Source organism: Coloeus monedula (assembly GCF_965178545.1).
Source record: "Coloeus monedula genome assembly, chromosome: 4".
NCBI lineage: Eukaryota > Metazoa > Chordata > Aves > Passeriformes > Corvidae > Coloeus > Coloeus monedula.
The window spans coordinates 50,817,998-50,839,412 of NC_138784.1; the positions used below are offsets into that span (position 1 = coordinate 50,817,998).

General features: G+C 35.6%; 1 protein-coding gene across 1 annotated transcript in view; it reads left to right on the forward strand.

Annotated features, from left to right (window-relative positions):
• The window catches only part of FOXP2 (forkhead box P2), a gene marked incomplete at its 3' end in the record, with an annotated part of 394,472 nt that overhangs the window by 267,337 nt on the left and 105,720 nt on the right, over nucleotides 1-21,415 (forward strand). The window contains exon 9 of the mRNA XM_082280538.1: nucleotides 7,352-7,441. Coding sequence (XP_082136664.1) covers nucleotides 7,352-7,441 — 90 coding nt within the window. The remainder of the gene's footprint in view (nucleotides 1-7,351; nucleotides 7,442-21,415) is intronic.

Below are 21,415 nucleotides of genomic sequence, written 5' to 3' on the forward strand. Positions count from 1 at the left end.
ACTATTGCCTTCTAACAGCCTTCTAACAGTTACAGTGCTTCCTTTGATACTGTGTTTCTTTCCACTCCCAAAGTTGCTCCGAATTTTGATCTTAGTATACATGGGACCGTCCTTGCTTTAATTTGCATCAGCTCCTTTCTTATTTATGAATTACCAAATCATCTATTATTCTAAGTCAACACTACTTTGTTTCTGACTGCTTTAATTGAAAGTAGATTTCACAGCCAATAAGGGAATGTCTACAATGGAGAGACTTGAAAGAAGGTCTTTTTTTAACCAACTCCTTTCAAATCCTATGTATACTTTCTACCATATATGCATAATATTATATAAGCTTACAATAATTTTAAGGATTTTTTTTTATTTCTGGCTTCACACATGGGATAGCTGTATTGATTGTTCTTTTTTGCCTGCATACTTAAATAGCTTCTATATATCAGCTAGCAGATTTTCATTGGAAATAGATCATACCAGTTTTCATGTAGAAATCTGGTACCTGCCACCATTACCACATTCTTTTAATGTAGAACTAAGAGATTAGCTATTCAGCTATTACATGTCCCAATCTTTTAAAAATCACACCACATGGAAGAATACAGTAGTGTCAGAATATTTGTGAGCTTGTATTGCTGGCATTTTATGTGTGTACTTTTTTTTTAAATTTCAGAAATTCAGTTAGTCACTGTGTAATGTAAGTAGTAGAAAAGAAGTAGAGTAGATTGCCTGCTTCTGTGTTGACAAAAGGAAAGTTAAGTTCAGGCATGTGGGATGAAAGAAAGGAGATTGTCAGGTTCGAGCACAACTTTGGTGTTGTGAGCCCCCATCTCTGCTAACCCTTGACATTTGCATTCTTCAGCTGGTGTGAGCTTTGGAGAAAGCATTTGGATTTGCTGTCAGGCACCATGTTATGCATGGTCTGACATGGAGCCCTAATGACCAATGCAGACTGTCTACAGGGAAGAAATTCCTGCTAATGCCGCCAGGAATTGAACTGTTATGGGTGTTTTGTTTCTAGTTCTTGGTCAGTCAAATAAAGGGCAGGGAAAATTAAAGAGTTGTTTTTGCAAAAGTCTTTAGAATCTATTAAATCGGGTTATAGGGAGAGAATCTAAACTGGCTTTAAAAAAGGAAATATGTAAACTGCTAATTATTAGTGCCCTGTATTTATTTAGCATCCTTCATAAAGGAAAAAAAGTAAGACACTAAACAAAAACCAAAAACCAAAGCCAAAACCAAGCAAAAATACAACAACCAAGTAACAACATAAAACCAAAAAAAACCAAACAAAAAACAACAAAAGAAAATCCCCCCCCCCCCCAAAAAACCCAACAGCAACAACAAAATTGCCAAAACAATTAGAGTGAAAAAATCTGGTAATTAACTATTATTTTTCACAAAACTAGTCTAATTACGAATCAGTCATGGTAAAATGAAAGGTCAATAACTACAGATGCATAATTTCTCTCTGATAGATTGCTGTTAGAAAATAGGTTTATGACAATTATGTGATTAATTTCCTTTTATTAAACAGCATTATAAGACTTCATGTTGCATTTATCACTTTATTACTGTTACTTTTTCTCTTCAACTGAAAATTAATCCTGGATAACATCAGGGTAGAACAGAAGCTCAGGTAGACTGAGGATCATTTCTTCTAGTGGTGTTTGTGCTGCAGGGAAGACCACAAATCAAAATCAGAGCCTCAGTATGCTGAAACTGGCAGTATCAGCCTAAGAAAACAAAATACACACGAACCATCACCCCTGCCACCAGCCAACCAATCAACCAACCTACCAACCAACCAACTGCAAAGTGCTTTTAGTCCAAGGAAACGAGAGCCAGATCCAGAGACATTCTTTTGTTTTCTGAGCTGAAACACTTGAGAAATATAAGTTAACCTGTGATCCAGAACATCTTTCCCTACTTGCCCCCAGCCCTTAGCGTTCTCTGCTGTTTTATTTTGAAATTCACCAGGCATGAAGAGTTGCTGTCCTGGACAAGTGGAGAATTTTCCCAGCCTTGGAGAAGCTGGGCAGCCTGGGGATTCAGGAGACAGACAATTATTTGCACAAATTCCTGTAGTGTTAATACAGTAAATGTTTTCAAGCACATTCAGTGCTCACTTAATCCTGCCCTGTAGGTTTGGGCTTACTACTGCATTTAGTGGGCACTTCTTGTCCTCCTGTCTAGCGGGACTACTTGGGATTGTAACACAGTGTCGAAGACTATTGCCTCTTCTTCTGGAGCATAGTATAGTTTCAAATATTTTGATATCTTCCAGGTTTGTGTTCTACTATTAGGCAAGGCTGTGGGGCACCCTCATCTAGATTCAGAAGACAGAAAAATCTTTTTTTTGTTTAAGTATTGACATAGCTTGATGTTAGGTTAATTGAGTGAAATACTTCTTAGGGAGCATACAGTTTTTTTAATTAATATATTCCTTGAGATAGGTGCCAATAACCTTAGCTATCTGGTCCCTCATTTCTACTTCTGTAGGGAAACGGTGTAAAAATTGTTTTCTATCTCTCCTAGGTGGAATCAGACAGGTTATATGGCTTGGATTTCTGTTACATACAGGATTTCTTTAACTTTGGGGGCTTTCTGGTGTGGGACATTTGTCCTCAATTTTCTTTGTGTGTCTTACTGTAAAAAGAATGTTGTTCACTGGGGAAAATGGGAGTTTGCCTTCTCTATCGAGTCTTCTGGAGAGACTGCTGCTGGAAAGGAGATGGATCATCTTAAATTCAATATTCTTTGAATAGTGCTAACTGCTTTGCTACTCCATTTGGAAAGATTATAAGCTGCTGTGCTTTCTGACTCTGATAGTCATTAGAGAACTTTCTGGGCAAACACAATCAGTGAGAGACAAAGGCGTAGCAGTATCATTTGAGTGCTATTAGGAAGAATTGAACAATATTGTCTTTCAGTCACTATCTTTTGAGGGTTTTGTACAACTGTGGGTAATTCTGGGATTCTTGTTGGGAGCCAGCGAGAGAATAGTCCCCCAGCAGGTTATAAAGGGTCAGAGGTTCTCCTGGAGTGGTTTTTATAATAAATGTAGCTGTGTAATAATTTGGTTAACTTGTTATTCAACCAGTGCAGAGCAGTCTTTGGCCTTAAATCCAGCTTAGCATGTTGATACGTTTCGGTTGCATAGTGCTACCAGCAAGATGACTCTCGTTTGACATATTCAGCCATTTGGAAACTTCTATGTTCAGAAACTTATTTTATGTTCAGCAGGAATGTTAGGGTATGCAGTCATTTGAAAAAAATAAAATAGGGATTTGGAATTAGAAAAAGGAGGGAATCTGGTTGACTTCTGGCAAGTGTTTTGGTTTTCTGCAGAATGTACACCTCTTGTCAGTATAAATAGGGAGTGCCTGTATAAACATTCTTGTTTCGCCTGTTCCACATAATAGTTTCTTGTATCATATTTCTTTTGACCTCGCTATCTGAAACCAATTACAGGAGATCCATTTGGGCCGCATCTATTTTCATAAGAAGCCCAGGCAGCAGTGTTTTTCTCAGAGATGAATATCAACATCAAATATCCTTCTGAGTGCTTTGTTATTTATGTTTCAGAGAGATTTTGTAGCCTTCAGCTCTCAAGAATGTGTCACGCTGTGCTGTTTATACATTGACGATATTAATGGGCATAGATGTCATTTTTCATTTTAACGTCTCAAATGCAACAGGCTGATAGGTTAAACATTCCTGGTTTTAAAGGAAGGATATGAGTGACATCTGTTTCCTAAAAATACACATATATTTACTTTCTAAAAACTAAAGTAATAAGTTTACCATCTTTAGGTGACAGCTTTCACTTTATTAAAATGGTGAAACGTTAAAAATATTTTTGGATCATGCTTACATTAAATAGAAGGGTTTGGAATACAAAATTAAAGCAAGTTATATCTCATAGTATTATTGCCAACAAACGACAAAATCTACTGCAATTTATCAACGTTAATAGTGTGAGTTATATGCAATTAGTTTCTTTTTTGTTCTGCTTATGTTTTAGCTATGCCAAAGCTTCATAGTAAATATTATGAAGTAATGTTCCCAGTAAATATTTTACTGGAAGACACAGTGAGTTCTGGAAACCATATGCCCAAATTTCCCTTCCTATATAGCCATTACTTAAAGCATTATAACGATTTTCATTTGCTTAATTAAAATAATTTCTAGTCCTCAGTTCTTTTTATTGTTTTTGTCATTTAATTTTTTTTGGTATAGTTTTACTAATTTAGATAACTTAATTAAGGAAAAGTTCCTACTAAATTTGAAACAAATGTTATTGGAAACTAGATACAATTTTGTCTGCCCTAGAATCTGTTCTTTCTGCACTTAACTTGAGGTGGGACTCAACATAAATTTGATCTGCCAGATTTATAAGTGTCCGTTATTTTGTCTTCCTTACACTGTTTTTGTCACAGGAATTTTTAAATGATACATGGGATGGGTGTTTTCTGGAAGTGTAGATGTTAAACTATGAATTTTGAAAGATACTTTCAAGTTGTCAATTTATTTTGCAAAGATTTAATAGCAGCAAATGAATTGGTAGAACTAATGTTTTATAGTCTCATTATCTTTACTTACGAATAATGTCAGTAATAATGCTTTGAAATAAACAGTATTTCTGGGAGGTTGTTTACCATGTAGCAAAATGTAGAGTTAAGCAGCACACTGGGAGAAAAAACTATCTTATGATGACTGCTCTAAGAACAAAGGCTGACAGTGATTTCTCCTTATGAGTTTTAAATCATCTCTGATCTCTTGAAATTGTTTTCTGTTCTTCTTCTATCTCCTGTGTTTACAATAATCTAAACTGCCACAATAAGATCACTGAAGTATTCAGGTAGTCATCATTTATAAGACATTCTGTATTAAAAGATAAGCCTTTACTCCTTTAGAGATATCCCAACCAGCACATATGAATCAAAATAGTTTAAGTAGTAGAGCCTTTTATGCAAGCATATCCTGTTGTGCTGCCTTGCTTTTTCATGAAGTGTGACTCTTTTTGTAGTTAGCTGTAGGAAGTCATACTTTCTTAGGCTCATTCCATGGGAGTATACTAGCCACAATTTGAAATCATACTGTCTAGATTAAATCTAAGCTACAGCAGACTATAATTCTCTAATTTTCAAGTACTGTAAACGTACAGCTTTACGAGATGCTTACTTGCTTGTTTTATTGCACTGATGGGGGGACTTTGCTGCTGAGGAAGATTAGGATTTCTGCAACTGCCAAAAATAAAAAAATATTATCTTCATGGTTTTTCCCATGTCCTCTTACTCCAGATCTCGTTCTGGCAGGATCACCCCAAGTGGTGAGGTTGATTTTCCTCTGCAGTCTCTCATGAATTCAGGACTGCAGTAGTTCTCTTGCTTCCATTCAAGTTTTCCTTTTGAAGAGCACTAGAGATTAAGAAGGAATATAAATTTTCCACAGATCTTCTGTTTGTGCTTTTAATCTATTTTTGCTTAAACCACTGAAGATGTTGGCACCAAATCCTGGTGCCCCTGAAATCAACAGATACATTTAACATCTCAGGCAGAGAAGGACTGTCCTTTAGGATATGCTCAAGAACTGTGAGTGCAGAAGAGATCATGCTGTTCACATAAGAAAGAGGGCACCCAGTGGTTCCTTGGTAACAAAATATTTCAAGTGCACTTTTAAATATGTTAACTCTTATTTATTTTTGGCAGAGAGAAGATAGTTCTGTGCATCTCATTGCTTAGGTTTAGAGGAATGTATACTCTTTGTAAAGCTGACCTGTAATTACTTGAGAATTTGATGAAACAATACAGGGATTATTGTGGGAATGTCTCCAAATGTTAAAAGTCTGTTCTGCAAACTTTGTACCAGGGCCTTCTATGGGGAGACGAATCAATGTTGTTAGGAGATGGTACTAGTGCATTCACTTTGTTTACTTTGGTTTTCTATGTCTGCCTGCCTTCTCAGAAAACTTGCTTGGAGCCAGACTGTAGCAGCCCTCTCTCTGTCTTTTCATAATTGATCAGGGGATGACTGCCTTCCCTGAGGGTTAAGACGTGGCAACTTTTTCTGTTTGCTCAGCATCTCAATGCAGTAGTTCAAACATTGTTCACACCAGCTGGCAGTGTAATGCCATATGCACATCTTGTCAAAGCAACTGTTGTCATGGATACTAGAAACTATCTTAAAAACCAGCTCATTTGAGTCTAATCAAAATTGCACCTTTCTTTATCAGCTGAGAATCTTTATTATTTTAGGGAACATTGATCAAATGGCATTTATTGCAGCACATTCCATCTACAGTAGGTTTTAATATCAGAAATAATAGTGTGATGTATTGCAAAGCTATAACTGCTATTTATTGAGCTGGTTTTTCTAAGGGGAAAAAAATGAGTTCTCCAGGTAGTTTCAGTGGAAATATTTTGAATCCGGTTTTTTGGGGTTGTTTTTTTCTTTATTTCTCAGTAAGTACCACTTTAAAGTAAGTGACATTTTAAAAATAATTTTATGGGGAAAAATAATATAGATTAGCATTCTTCGGGTAAGTGGAATGTTTGTTTACATTTCATATGTTTAACTGTATTTTGCTGAGTTGGAATGAAAACATAAAATAAATGAAAACATCTTCTATTTTGATTGGGATACTGTCATCCCTGAGCCTGATCTGGTTGGTTGAGTAGTAATTTCTTTGTTCTCTGATTTTCCTAAGAATGCAAATTAAAACCACTCATTTTTATTTGGCGTTAAAACTGCACTCTTTTTTTTTGTCAAAGGAGAGGTTTCTCCTTGAATTGTAAGTACAAAAAGTGTTTTTAATCTTCAATGAATATCCTTATTAATTCACTTTCAAGATAATCTGATGTTGATTTGTCAAATTTAATTACAGCTTCTGGTAACACTTGAAGTCTACTTGCTTTTACTTCAAATTGTAATACGAAAATGCAAATTGAATGATAATTTGCAAGGGAGTGGGCATTTTAGTTGAACACTCAAAGACAAGTTCCTTGTGGAAATGAGGCTATTGATGCAGTTTATGATTTTTCCTCTTCAAGCACTTCAAACAAATTAACTTTATTTCCTGCAGGATTTCATGTACATCCATAAATTCTAGTGAAGTCCTATATATGTACTTTCAGAATATTTTTTTTAATGTTACCAGTGAAAAAAAACACCCTGAAGTCTGAAATCTAACAAATACAAATCAAATAGGAGGGGATTTTTTTGATTCAATTGGACTTTTACCTAACATTAGCAATGAGTAACTGATTTCTTTCTAGGAATTGGTTGAATTTATTTACTTTTTTTTTTTCTTTTTTTTTTTCTTTTTTTTTTCTTTTTTTTTTTTTACTTTTAGGCACTCCAGGCAGCAAGGCAGCTGCTTTTACAGCAACAGACAAGTGGACTGAAATCTCCTAAGGGCAGTGAGAAACAGAGACCGCTGCAGGTTAGTAAAGTCTCCTTGCTTTTGGGGCCTTAATCTCAGGGAAGAGTGCCGTGCTCGCTCACACGTGAGGGGTGTGTGTCAATGCCTGTCCTCTAATGCCATATCTGGGCGTATTCACGTGCTGCAGTTTGCAGGCTTCTTGCTGCTGACTTCACAGTAAAAATTCACTATAGGATACAAAAGCCTTTTGTGGCTATAGATGCTTAAAAGGTCTAAGACTAAGTCTGAGTTCAGTAACTGTGGTATATTAATTCTTTATAGACATGTTACAAAACTGGTATGTGGTTTTTGTACATACATGGTTTAAACGGTAAAAACATGTTGAGAGCAAATCAGTATCCGTGAAAAAAAAAAAAAGAAAAACTAAATAATTCACAGGTACTATATCTAAGTGAAAAACAGAGAAGTGTTCAGAAACTTACCAACACAAGTGCATGAAATTATGAAAGAGCTGCTTCTGCCATTTTAGAAAAAAATATATGTCATGAAGTTTCACATTAGGATGTTGTTGGGCTTCAGATTATGAATGGGTAAACAGAAGTTCTGTTATTGAATAGTTATTTCAAATGCATTAGTAAATAAAGATATTAAGACAGTTTTATTCTGGGAAAATTTTATCAGTGTGGTGTTTTCATGAGGTACTAATTCATTTATTCCTAATGCAAAGTTCCATATGAAATTGTATTCTTCTGAGAAAACTTGTTCTCTTTTGTATATAGACCAAATATGGGTGCCTAACTGCTGAATTATGTTTTGTTGCAGACAATTTTATTTCGTTCAGGAAATTTTAAAAAGTACAAATCCTCCTATTCTCTTCCTCAGATCAATTTTTCTGGGTGAGCATTTATTCTCTCGGGACTTCCCCTGTTTTCTGATGGAGTAGGGTGTTTTTATCTCATTTTTAGTTTTTGTCATGCATAATGGAGGACCCCAGGCACTAGAATGTATTTTTTTTCTCCACCAGGGAAATGCTGTGAAATTTGTTCACTTGTGCAATTTCTGAATGCAATTCACATTGTCTCCTTTTCTTTGTGAAACTTGGTGGAGCAATGTTGGACACAGCAAACAGTTCCACATTCCTGATCAGCTCTCTTCAAATATACTTTTAAGGTTTTATTTATTTGCTCAGAACTGAGCAAGAATTTAGGAATATGACTAAAGAAAATGGAAAAAAGGAAAACAAGACATGATGGCATCCTGCCATACTGTAGTTGTAGTCCAGTCCTGGCTGAGGCTGCGTCCTGGGACCCTCTCAACTTGCCACTCTTCACCCTTGACTTTGCTTTGTATCAAATATGTTCTGCACTGAAGGCACATAAGAAGAGTAGTCATAAAGGTAGAAGCTTATGAACTATGTGGGTTTTTTAAGTTTTTAAAGTAGAATTAGTGACCTTGAAGGGTTGAGCCACAGAAATGATTGATTTAATGAATATTGTGAAAGTACTTTATTCTGTTAGCTCCTCATTCTGAAAGATAACATGGGCTGTACAAGGCATGTAGAAGATCCATCTAGCCCTATGTCCTGTCTCTAAATTGGCCTACACCAGGCAATAAGGAAAATACATGAAACAGGCATGAATAGTGGTATTTTCCCAGTATATGTTTTCCAGTGATCTTACTTTAATCCTCCACCTTTTAAACCAGCACAGTCTGGGAGGTACTGACTTCTCTTTTCACATTCTCCACCCGTTCACAAACTTTCTTTAGAAGGTTAAAGAAGTCTGGGGGTGCACTGTTTGTGGTAGGCATTGGTGAAATGGTAGGAAACCATGTTTGGAGGCAAAAGATGCGTAGAACCCAGAGGATGATGAGATGAAGAGAGGGAGTCTTGTGCTTTCATACTCTGAAAGCTCTAACACTGTCCTGATGCCTTTTAAATGCTAGGGGTTGGTGTGTTGGTGCTGTATCACTTGTTTCCCAGGAGGAGTCAACATCTCATGAGTCATACTTGAGAAGCAGGAGGAAGAAAATAGAGCAAATAATTTTATTTTCAGAATTGTTACATGCTTCCTTAAAGCCTAGATTATTGCTTATGTTTCCAACTTTTTCTTCCATTATCAATGTGTACACAGTGCCTCTTGTTGGCCTTGAACACTTCATTTGGTTCATTTTTAAAGGAGAGGAAAAATGGAATTTGCTCCCAGACTTTGGTTTTATGTATCAAATACCATGTAAATTCAGGTATGAGCACAAACTACATTTTAATTTTCTTTTCTAGTGAAAAGGATGTGTGAAGGTTTTGGATGAGAGTGCTTGGAGCTTTTCTATGGCTGTCTCTTACTGCCCGTTTTTCATCATGTAGGTGAAGTTCACACTTAGATCATCAAGTTCCCTGTTTGACCAAATACTGTCATAAAATTGTATAGCATTATTATTTTCTTATGCCAGATTTAGTGGTAACTTCTAGCAGTAGAAATTGCTAAATTTGTATAAGGTTTATAAGACAAAAATTGAGGTTTATAAGACAAAAATACTTGTACTTGTGTTTGTGATCAAGAAAACACACTTCTCCCAGTATTTTAAAATACTTTAAAATTAGTGTGTATCTAATTTCCTCTATTTCAGAGCAATTTGCTAATCTGGCAACTGTCGATACGTTAGAATAGATTTATAAATCTAGTAAAAATGTAATAAAACTTTTAAAACTAGCTCACACATCTGCAAGCAAATGCGGGTATTAGGTAAGCCTTGCCCATGCATCCCTGGTGCTCTGTATTTTGATGTATACTCTTCTATTGTTCCAAGTGCCAAAGAGGGGAAAAAACCAGTATTTATTTTAGTGGCTGTCTTTTGGGGGTGGAAAGTAGCATATGGTGGTTTTATGTATGTTCTCTCTGTTATTTCATAATGCGCCAAGTATTCTAGTGACTTACAGCACCTACTAGCTAATCAGCAAGTTGAAAGCTGATTGAAGAAACCTTCAAATTTGTGTCCTCAGCTTTGCAAAAAGAGGGTGTTGGGTAAGTCCTCATGTTCTACTGTGCTTTACTGAGGGGATGTCTTTAGAGGAACTGCTGGAATTCTCCTAGAATGGTTTGAGTGTCTTTTGTATCCTCTTGAAAAACCTTTATAAATTTACCACTAGCTATGTGATCTGTTGTAAAAGTGCAAAAGTTTTTGTTTTAGTTTCTGATGCAAAAGTTACTTTTAGCTAGTAGTTACCCTATATTTTCAGGGAGAGGAGGCTTATATTTAGATTGTGAGTTAACAGAATACCTGCAAAAATTACAGTTTTAGATAGACGCTTGTCTTGATCTACTATTACTTTGATTTACATTTGTCTGGGTTTCACACTGCAGATGGCATAACCATTAGCATGTCTTATGTAAAACAGAAGAAGAAAAACATCCCTTTTGACAGGCTTGAGTACCAATTGTGGTAGTGATTTTACTTTCATGTATAGATATCCGAATAAATGTATTTGAAACATGTTTATATATGCCGTTCATTACACTGATGCCCGAATTGAATGGATCCAATCAGTACGTCCATTGATTAATGACATATTGCAAAATAGCTGTAGAGGGTTTGTGATGAGAGTTGAGGATAATGTTAACCTGCATATGATGAGATAATGGCATTTACGATTTTACCATGCATCCAGTAAAATATTGCAGTAGTAAGGTTAAGATTTTTGTAGTACAGTTTTTTGTTTCAGAATATTTTTCTTTTCTGTAGAATTTGTTACAATGCTAATCCATGGTGAAGCTTACTGATTGCTTTCAAGGATTTCTCTTCCTATCACCAAATTTCCATAGTAGGCATAAGAGGGAAAAATGTCACCTCAACTCTTAGGACATGTAGTTCTTTTTCCAAGGGCAGAAAGTCACTGTCCTTACCGCCACTGAAGAACCTGGTGTCATTTAGCTTGAGTTTTAAAACTGGCAGCTTTATTTTCATGTTACATTTACAGTCATGAGCGAAACATGGTGTTCTTCAAGAACTGTGAGAGCACAAGCATAACCCAAAGGTAAATGCTGTCAATTTTCTGCCATTGGTGGGTATTTGTGTACAGCATTGCAATTATTTCCCTTCCAGGTAGGCAACCTCTATGCTTAGACTAATCTGTCTATGATTCACATACTGTTGTTGTCTGCACAGCGTGGTGATTTGCACAGTTAGTTGTAATTGTACTTGTTTGCCTAGTTGTTTTTTCTAGAGACAATAATGTCTCTAAATGAGTAGTTTATTTTCATAGAGTCAGACTTTGAATGTTATGTCAATTAGAATAAATAGATAATTATCTTCAGCCCCACAGTTTAATATATTGACGATGAACTGGTTGTTTTTCCTTCAGACTAGGAGATTTTTTGTTTCAACATCAGTACTAAAGCATTCTATAAGAGGATGGCATGTCATGAAATCATGACTCCTGGAATCAAAGGGTTAATCTCATTGTGTACCAAGCCTGTTGTATAAATATCATGCTGTATGGAGTGTTGAGTTGTTATGGTAAGCTTTGTTTATTTAGCATAAGCACTCCACTGAAGTGTAATAATTTGATAAAATTTGGGAAAAGTATACACTTAAGTTTAATTACTTAATTTTTATTGCATTGGTGCATAACATCAGAAGAACCACTTTTTTTTTAAGACACTCAAAATGCAATAATTTAGCATGAAAATCTAGCATGAAAAGATATTCATAGACTCTTTTAACCTACTCTCCTTGCTTTACTCTATCCTGGTTTGGTCATCTCCCTTTGGATCTTCATATGGGCCGAGTTTAAAATTCATTGCACATAATAAATAAGCAAACATATCATTAATATTGTAACCTTTAGTTACTTTTTTAAACATATATAAGGAGTTAATGAGAGATAAGAAATAGGGAATGTGGGAAAAAAGAAGCAAACCCCACTGCTTTTAAATTATATCCTCTGATTTAATGCACTTTGACTTCAACCGTGCATGCTTAATGTCAGTCAAAAAATTGCCATTTTAAAAACAGCAAAAAAACTTGTTATGGTTGTAACCTAGAGAGTTTTCTTTGCATTACATTGAACAAAAATAGAAATAAATCTAACTGGTTTAAAACTCTTTTTTCATAAACTGCATGTTACATATTTCTTTTATCTAATGCATGCTGCTAAGCATATGAAGTAGGAGGATTTTGTACATGGTAGAAAACACTGATATAGAAAGATGCAAATGCATAATATGTAGTGTAAGAGGAGAGTAGTGATAAACAGTCTTTCTCCCTCTTGAGTATAATTCTAGAGGAAATGCGTGGCCTACATATAAGCAAACATTGAGGCTTGGGGTAAATTAAATTTGGAAGATAGCTGCTGGAAAATCGTAAGTCCCATTTTCCCTTGTAAGTCTATTCGGAGGAATATGCAGTTATCCTCTGAGGTGCAGAAATTTGCATCAGTGATACCCACTCTAAAGACAAGGATAACCCCAAGAGATGGAAAGAAGGCAAGGAGTTGTTTTTACGTAAGGTGTAGGGGGAAGGGAAAGGAGAAATATCCATGTTCAAGCTTATATGATGTAGAAAACAGGAGTTCCAGTAAGGAAGAGGTATAAATACAATAATAAAGAAAAAGAAACTGGACATTATTCCCTTCATTTACAGTGGAGGTGTCAGTATTACAAACCTGCTGGGACGGTCTTATTTATATAGATAGAACTTGCTCCAAAGACTTATGTCCTGTCTTTGACAACCTTTTGTACTCATGGAAGCCCATATTTTGCATCATGTCCCATCTCGCTGTAAAATCTTTTAATAACAGATAGACTTAAAGTCACATTTTACTCTTGAAAACTTCGAATATTAAAAATGTAAATGTATTAAGAAAGTGGCACTAGTTAGTATGGTTTCGTTTTTAAAGTATATATGTGTCACCTTGAGGTTTTATCTCTTATTGTCATTTTCAGGAATATAAAATATTCCAGCTAACCTTATGTGTGATCTTTGTAACATGTGAAAATTTTAACTAGCAGTCTTCTAATGGAAGTTGTCACATAATAGATTCGTTTGTGTCTAACGGAGACAAAAAACCCCACAAACAACTAGCTGATACAGAGATCACATCTTTATCCTGACAACATTGTTGCAGTATTGTAAATATTACAACATTGTTACAATATTATAAAATATTTTGGATTCAGAGGAAAGAAGTATTATGCAAGTTTTGTTTACAGGTATTGAATGTGCAGAATACTAATTAGGATTATTATGTGATTAGGGATTTCAAGAGGCATTTTATTATTAAAACATATGTCAGTGCAGAATCTGATGTGTCAATCTGTTACCGTGACTGTCCAGGAATTGTCACCTACATCACTGGAATGTCTTTCCCTCTTTCTCTCTTGTTGGTTCTGGTACTTCTAGAGAACTGGGAGTAGAGGGAGAACACACACTCCAGTGCTTCATTCAGATTCAGACAGGCAAACCTTCAGAGAGAGTGTCTAAGTCTTTTCACAACAGCTTTTACATGGCAGAGCAGCAAACTCATCTTTCCCTCACAGTAGAATCTGCAGCCTGCTGACACCAGGAAATAATGCTGTGTATGGGATGAGTGGACTGTTTTTTATATTCTGAACTATAGGAATCCCCAAGCCCTACTGAGAAGTTTATTTGCCTTCTTGAGCAGCTGGCCCTCCCAGCAGAGCCAACACGCACGGCTGCGATTGCTCCTCTTCGGGCTGTGTGAGTAGTTCCACTGCAGAGCTGGGAGATGTAGGTTCCCTTGAGCCACTTCTCCAGGCTCTTGCAACAGGTCGGATCAGCCTGATTCTCATACCAGCTGGCTCATTGCCCAGAAAAGCTCATGAAGAGCTGAGAGGGAAAGTGTGAATGGTTCCCCACTCAGTGTGCAGCTCTATTAAAGGGTCTGCTCCCAGGCAGGGCCCTAATTATGCTGGTTTAGGATCGCACCACTCAAGCAAGGCTCTCCTGATACTCTTGAATTTGAAAAACACATTAGTGTACATCGATTTAGAAATTACCAAAGCAGGAAAAGCAACTAAACAAAATACTCTATGAATGCTCTAGATGGGGTAGATATTTCAGAATTGTTTCTAGTTAATTTATTATTAAGGAAAGCCTATTTTTTTTTTTTTTCTTTCCCCAGCCAAAAGGTTTTTCCTTTCATCAGGCCGTTATAAAGTCAAGAAAATTTTTGGACAAAACCAAAGTTCTGTGACTAAACAATGAAGGTTTTTCATTAACAGTAGCATATGCAACTTTGCACATGAAATTTCCTTTTCTCTCCATGGCTTTTCAAGGCATTCCTTGAGCTGATTTCTTCACATACTTTTCAGATTAATTTTTGCTTTGTGAACTGAATTATTTTTTTGAAATTTTCTAATGTTAGACATTATTTTGTGATGTCATAGGTGTCCAGTTGCTTTATCAAGAAAGCTGACTTTACTGGGAGTGTGAGGAGCCAGCTAATCAGGAATCTGAATGTATGCAAGATCAACATAAGTGTTAATTTTAGTTTGCCATCACTTGGGATGTATACTTATAAAATTGTGTTAAAAAGTGGTAAAATTATCCAAATGATCACACAATACGCAGTAATGCTACAGAAGAAAAGCATATAAGTATATGTGCTGATGAAAAAGCGGTCACACAGTGGGGTGGAAAAGCATATCAGCTTCCTATTGTGGAAGGAGGTTGTCAACAATTGCCACTTTGATGTTCTAGGTCTTTTTATGCCTTCTTATGCTTCTAATATTTTCTTGAGGCAGACAGATGAAGGTCTTATGGAATAGAATTAATGGTGAAAAATTTACTAAACACTACTTCAGTGCTTTACTGCTTGATTATGTGAAGCTTTGAAAAGCAATTGTATAATAATAATATGTACAAAAGGAACTGTACAGTGTTTCAGCAACATCGATATGCTTCAAGGATCTTACGAAGAACTTGAAGTATAAGTGAAGAATGAGATTTTCCCACAAGTGTTCACAGTAAATCCATTTATTCAATAAATATACTTTCAGTCTAATAGGAAAGACAGCTTCCACAGTATTGAAGAGAACCAATACAGTAACCCAACATGTGAGAAAAAAATATCAAAATCAACTCTCTATTTGCAGAAGTGATTTCTAAATTGATACAGCTGTAGTTTAGTGCACAGATAGCTTTGGGCTTGATGCTTAGGAATAATGAAATTTTCAAATTTAAATAAAATATTTCCTAATAGAAGATTTAGGGTGAAGTCATAGGCAAAACAATGAATATTTCTGTTTTAAGAACAGAGAAGAATACCCTAAAAAGCCTCGATTTGAGGGCATAGTATCTGATGGGGAATTAATAATGCAAATTCAGAGGCAAATTGTGATTGATGTTGGTGTGTACAGAAAAATATCTCTTGATTAGAAATGGTTGAACCCATAGTCTGGGTAAGGAAGAGAAAAATGCCAAACTCCAAGCCTTCCATAGCAACAAGGGGCATGTGTTTCATCCACGAAAAACAAAATAGGAAGAAAGAGTTTACAAGAGGGTTGGTCTGTTGTACAAGATTGATACCTTTCAAAAACTTAATTTAGAAAGTAAATTCTAAATGTTAGAAAATTCAGAAAAAAAAATGGTCATGTGCATAAGAATTGAGGAATTTTTTTTTCTTTGGTCTTACGTCCATCACCTTAATGAAAAAGGAAAAGAGAAACTCAGAGTTTTGGTCACTGTATGACCGTGAATGACCTGAGATATAACATAGGTGAGAAAAATAAGATACTGTCTTAAATTTAGAACTGTGTTTCCAATTAGAATAGGGAAATACTCCAGTTTTTAAAGGGATCTTTGAGATATCATCTGGAATAATGGAGATATGCAATCCATCTAATTTCTGGTGCCTTATTGGTATATTAGAAATGTACTCCATATAGGTTCTGCTGAAAGATTCAGGGTTCTAGTACCTATGCCCTGAATATCCACGAAATGAATACATCTCACTGTTTTGACTATGACTGATGGTTTGGCATGTTTGCTATATACCTACAGTGAGGTTGTGTAAATTCTGGATACATTTTTATGTTACAGAAGTCTGAGAAAGTTTCCTCCGGAAAAGATGAATACAGGCTGAAACGTTGGGATTGCTCTGGCAATTTGGGTCAAAAAGCAAACTTTAGGAATGAAGAAACATCTTTGTATTTCTTTTAAAGAGTTTTAAGTACGGTAACATGTAATTAAGGTAAGCATGAATGAACTGTGGAAAAGAAAGCTTTTCTGTATGCAGAGAAAAGAGTTCTGAGACATTTTTTGTAGTAGCAGCACTGGAACCAATAGCCACCACCCATACGTTTTGCCTGCTTTAAGTTAAAGCTTGACAACCTAGAAAGGTATTTGCATGACGTGAATTAGAATGAGAAAACAAAAAGTTAAACTCAGAAAGTCTCTTCTAGTCTTGTAGTGTTGTGGGATTCTTTTGTTGTTGTTTTCTTAAAAAAAATAAAGACTCATTGAAGCTGTTCTAAAGGGATTTTAATGCCTTCTCGAAGTAACAGAATTTACATGAAACACCCTAAAGAAAATGATAGTTTATTTGTTCAGAAGTCATATTTATTTTCTGCATATTTATGTCCTGTTTTACGAATAGAAAACACTGAAGACTAGCTAGCAACTAGCATTTAGTAAGATTCAGGTAGCATCCTAAACTCACAATATTTCATCTATTTAAATTCACTTTCAGTGTATGACCATTTTGGATATTTTAATCCTCACCTGTTAGATTACAACAAAGCATTTCTATGAGCATAATCTAAGTAGCTGTAGCTTTCCCATAATTTAATATAATCTGGACTTTTTCAGGCTGTTAGATACAAAAATATATTGACTTCTTAATTATCATAAGACTTGTAAGAAATACCACCGAATTAATAAATATGGACATTTTTAGTAGGAAGGCATTAGTTCTAAAAGTAATTCGCTTTTCATGGCAATAACTACACTGAAACAAGAGTCAGAATTTACTAAAAAAACCCATGCAACTTGTAAAATACTTTTTCTTCCAAAAATACCCACTTTCAGAATGCTTTAGAGTGTTTATAGAGTTGAGGTGATTGTCTCATAGGGCCTGAAAATAAAGTGAATTAGTCTAACAGCCCACTTATGAGATCATTATTATTGCAACCGTTTTAAGGTCTGGCACATACTATGACCCAATAAGTCTCAGAGTCAAGATTAAGAGAGGGGGTTCTTTTCCACATTAAGAAAAGTCATGCTAATTTAGCATCCTGCAAAATAGTTTAGTCTAGATTTTTTTTTTTTTTTTTTTTTTTTTTCTGGGTGGGGAATATTTGGTTAGAGTTCTTTGAGTGAGTATTCAATCATGGTAATTGGGCTGGGCAGGTACAGCCTGTACTGTAACACTTCAGCCATACCTCTAGAAGCAAATAATTATGACTTTGTGTATTATTCTTTATGATATTTGTAGTTAAGAAACATAAATGCAATTTTATCAGCCTTAATAGCTTTAATAATCGTGTCCTAAAATGCATCCAGAGATAATACTGTATCAGCAGCTGTTAAGACTGATTTCCTAATCCTCTGGGGTTTTGGTAACATTGCCAAGATAAACTGAAATAGTAAAACCTGCCAATTGATTATAGGGGTTGGACTGTCAAGGTAAAATATTTACCTAATTTTGTTTGATTTATTGAATAGTTCTACTTTTTTCACTATAAGTGTAGTAAGTTCCTAGGAGTTCTTTTAGAAAGGTTTGAATACAGTCGTGGCATCATCTTTAAAATAAATTCCAGTGTAATGAAAATCCACAGAATGATTTGATAATACTTTTATTATATGTAGAATCATTTAACTTTTTAAAGTGAAAGCTCTAAGTAATTTTAGTGATAGCAGAATTGGACCCCCTCTTGTAGTTAAGGTGAGATCTAATGTATCAGAGATGCTGTTGCACCACATCATTTACACAAAAATTGGTTCTCAATTAAACCTCTGTGAATGGCAAAGATTTTAGGAGGAACTCAGAAGCAGAATCCTATTTCAGAGAAGAATCCTTGTTATTTAAGACACTTTATTCCCCTGTAAAACTGTCAACAGAAATTCTAAAAGGATTTTGAAAACCTTTGTTTCACCCTGCAGAACATTTTATATTTTCCTTGTCTTTTCCTTGGTGATTACACATCATTAGCACAGAGCCTTCAGAATGGTGCCACAAAAATGGTGAATACATTATTCTTCCTCTTTTCATTCGGGGACATTTATTGTTGTGGTTTTCACTGCATTACATATAAACATTTTTAGTTTAATTATTATTAGTTTTAAATGTGTTTTACACGAGAAGGGTATCTTTTATAGAATCATAATTAGTGTGCTTTCTCTCTTAGAGAAAAAACAGTGAGAAACTGTTGGTTTTGACAAATACTGGTCTAGACACTTGGCTAGACTAGCAGTCCATGATCAAAAAAGCCACTGGTTTTAAACTTAAAATGCATTAGATTTCATCCTCAGTATTGATCTCATTGTTAGGATGAAACTTCTATTTTCATTCTTCTTACTATTGTAGTTATGAAAGCTTTGTGTTAGAGATTTGGTTCTAGTTGTATTATTAACTGTACAAAATTTTAATGTGACTCAGATATCCAGAGAGCGTACAGTGCATTTGGGCACTACTAACGGAGTGCAAGGAGGGAAAAAGAGCCGCAGAGAGCCACAGAGACATGCATCATTGACGTACCCATTCAAGTGGGTCTGAACAGCAGGCAGCTAGTTTATACTTGTACATCCCTGACTGTATTTCATGCCCAACTGTGTGAGCACAAGGAATAGGTATGTATTATTCACATTTTTAAGGGAATACCAAAATCCATTGGCTCAAGTTTTGAATATTGCTTGGTAAAGGAGAAGGAGATAGGATCTGTACAGAGCCGAAGATATCTGCTCTTTTATCATCCCTTCAGCTCTTGTAGTTCTTCTGAGGGTCCACAGGATCTAATTGTTCTCTTGCAGTTTGTGGAGTAAAAGACATGAAATTAAGCTGAAAGGATGATGTAGGTTTTCAAGCAACATATATCCAAGCTGGGGAGCACATCTCAGTATTCATATGTCAGTGTGCTTGTTCACTTTGGGGACTGAGTATTGATCACTGTTAAAGGCAGCCCAGTAAGCTAAATGATAGTTTGGTGTAATTCATGCTTCGGTCTTTTCAAGCAATATCCAGAAGCCAATACGGTTTTTTTCTGATGATGCACTTTTGGCCATTCAAGTGAACTTGACTTCCCTCCAAGAACAGTCTTGTTTCACCAACAAACTTCACATTTCACAAATCATAGTCCAGTTGACTTCTCACAACTGATTTTAGTCATGCTTTGAAGACTGAAACCCCTAAAAATATCTGAACTTTTACAGTGCAACCTCCTAAGGAACAATTCTCTTTGTGGCACAATGCTGATATCAGGATGATGCAGTGTGCATTTTACTAGCCATAATTACTTTGCATGGTGGTGAAAAAATTGGATTAATATGATTAAGCCCAAGTAAAATAGTTGGGCCTTCAAGCAATTTCAAGCTACATAGCCACTTTCTAACACCATAGAGTAAATCAGGTGCTGAACATGTGTCATGCTCTGAAAGCAATTAAAAAGGGGCCTTCAAAAAGAGAAAAGTAGTACCTCAGTTCCATGGGAAGTTCCATGGCACTTCCATGAGTTTGTATCTATGTTACATCTTTGACCATGCAGTGAAGCCCAGACCCTCAGATTCCTTGTCCTACATACAGGACTTCAGTGTGTCTCTGACCATAAGGGAAAGGGATCTTCCATTTAATGTCTTCAGTTCCCATTCAAATAACCCACAGTCAATAAAAAGGAGAGAAAGGGTGCCTGCATTCCATAGAAGTGAGGGAAGCATTTAAAAAAGCCTTTACAACACAATTCTTAAAGTAGGTTCCATTCTTTTGATGTGTCAGTCTATCATCTACCATTAAGTTGGTGAAAACAACCATGAAGCACACTATCAAGGTAAGTTATAAACCTAATTTTAACTTTATCGTGGGCTACAGTCCACATATAATCTCATATAAAATACTGCTATGAAAATAGGCAAAATGAAATTCTGTTATTGACGGTCCTGTTCTGAAATAAGCTAAATTTCAGTTTTGTAGAAAGTTAAGTAAGGACTAAAAGAACCTGACAAAGAATAACTTGGTGGCAGAACACAGGCTTAGCTTGAGAGAATACTCATTTCAATATGCAATTGAGGCTTTTTTCTTGTATTTCAGATACTTCGTGTGTTTCTGGGTATACTGTTTTCATAATTGCAATATTAGATATACATTTAAAAGCTAATTGTTCAGTATAAGTCTTCCATATGTTTGGTCTCACTGAGAGCAATTGAATCCCCTCTGATTTTCTTCTGGCGCTGACAAAAACAGCAATGAAATTGTACTAGGAGGTGCTGGTAATTAAAAAATATTTTGTGTTTCCTTTTTCCTAAGACCAATGTCTATGTTTCTACTCTGAGAGATCCAAGAGAGGCAAAAGTACTTTATACAGTTATGATAAAAGGGCTCACCTTAAGTGTAAGACATATATGAAAGATTAGGGTATGATCTTATTCCTAGGAGGCAATTTATGATTTACATCTCTTACATTGAGGCTAATTTTAGATAAAAGATTGTGCTAGTTTTTCTGCTGATCGGCTTTCCCTAGTGTAGTCATCCATCCCACGCTTCCTTTGATAAGAGTGTTTATCATTGTGAAAAAATATGAAGGGAACTGAAGACCTCATCAGGAAGAGTGGCTGATTTTATAGCTCTCATACCAAAGTGTGTGTACCAAACTCCACAGCGATTGCTTTCAAGAGTTTTCTGAGTTTTAAAACGATAGTACAGCTTTGCATTTGAAACGAGGATGTATGAACAAACTGATGTAGGTATCATGTTGCGTCATTTCATGTACATACCAGGTTTTTTAATCTAACGTTAAAAGATTTGCAATATGTTGGGCATGTTATCCAGCTTCTACATGTAATTATATTGGTAGAATTATTTTAAAATAC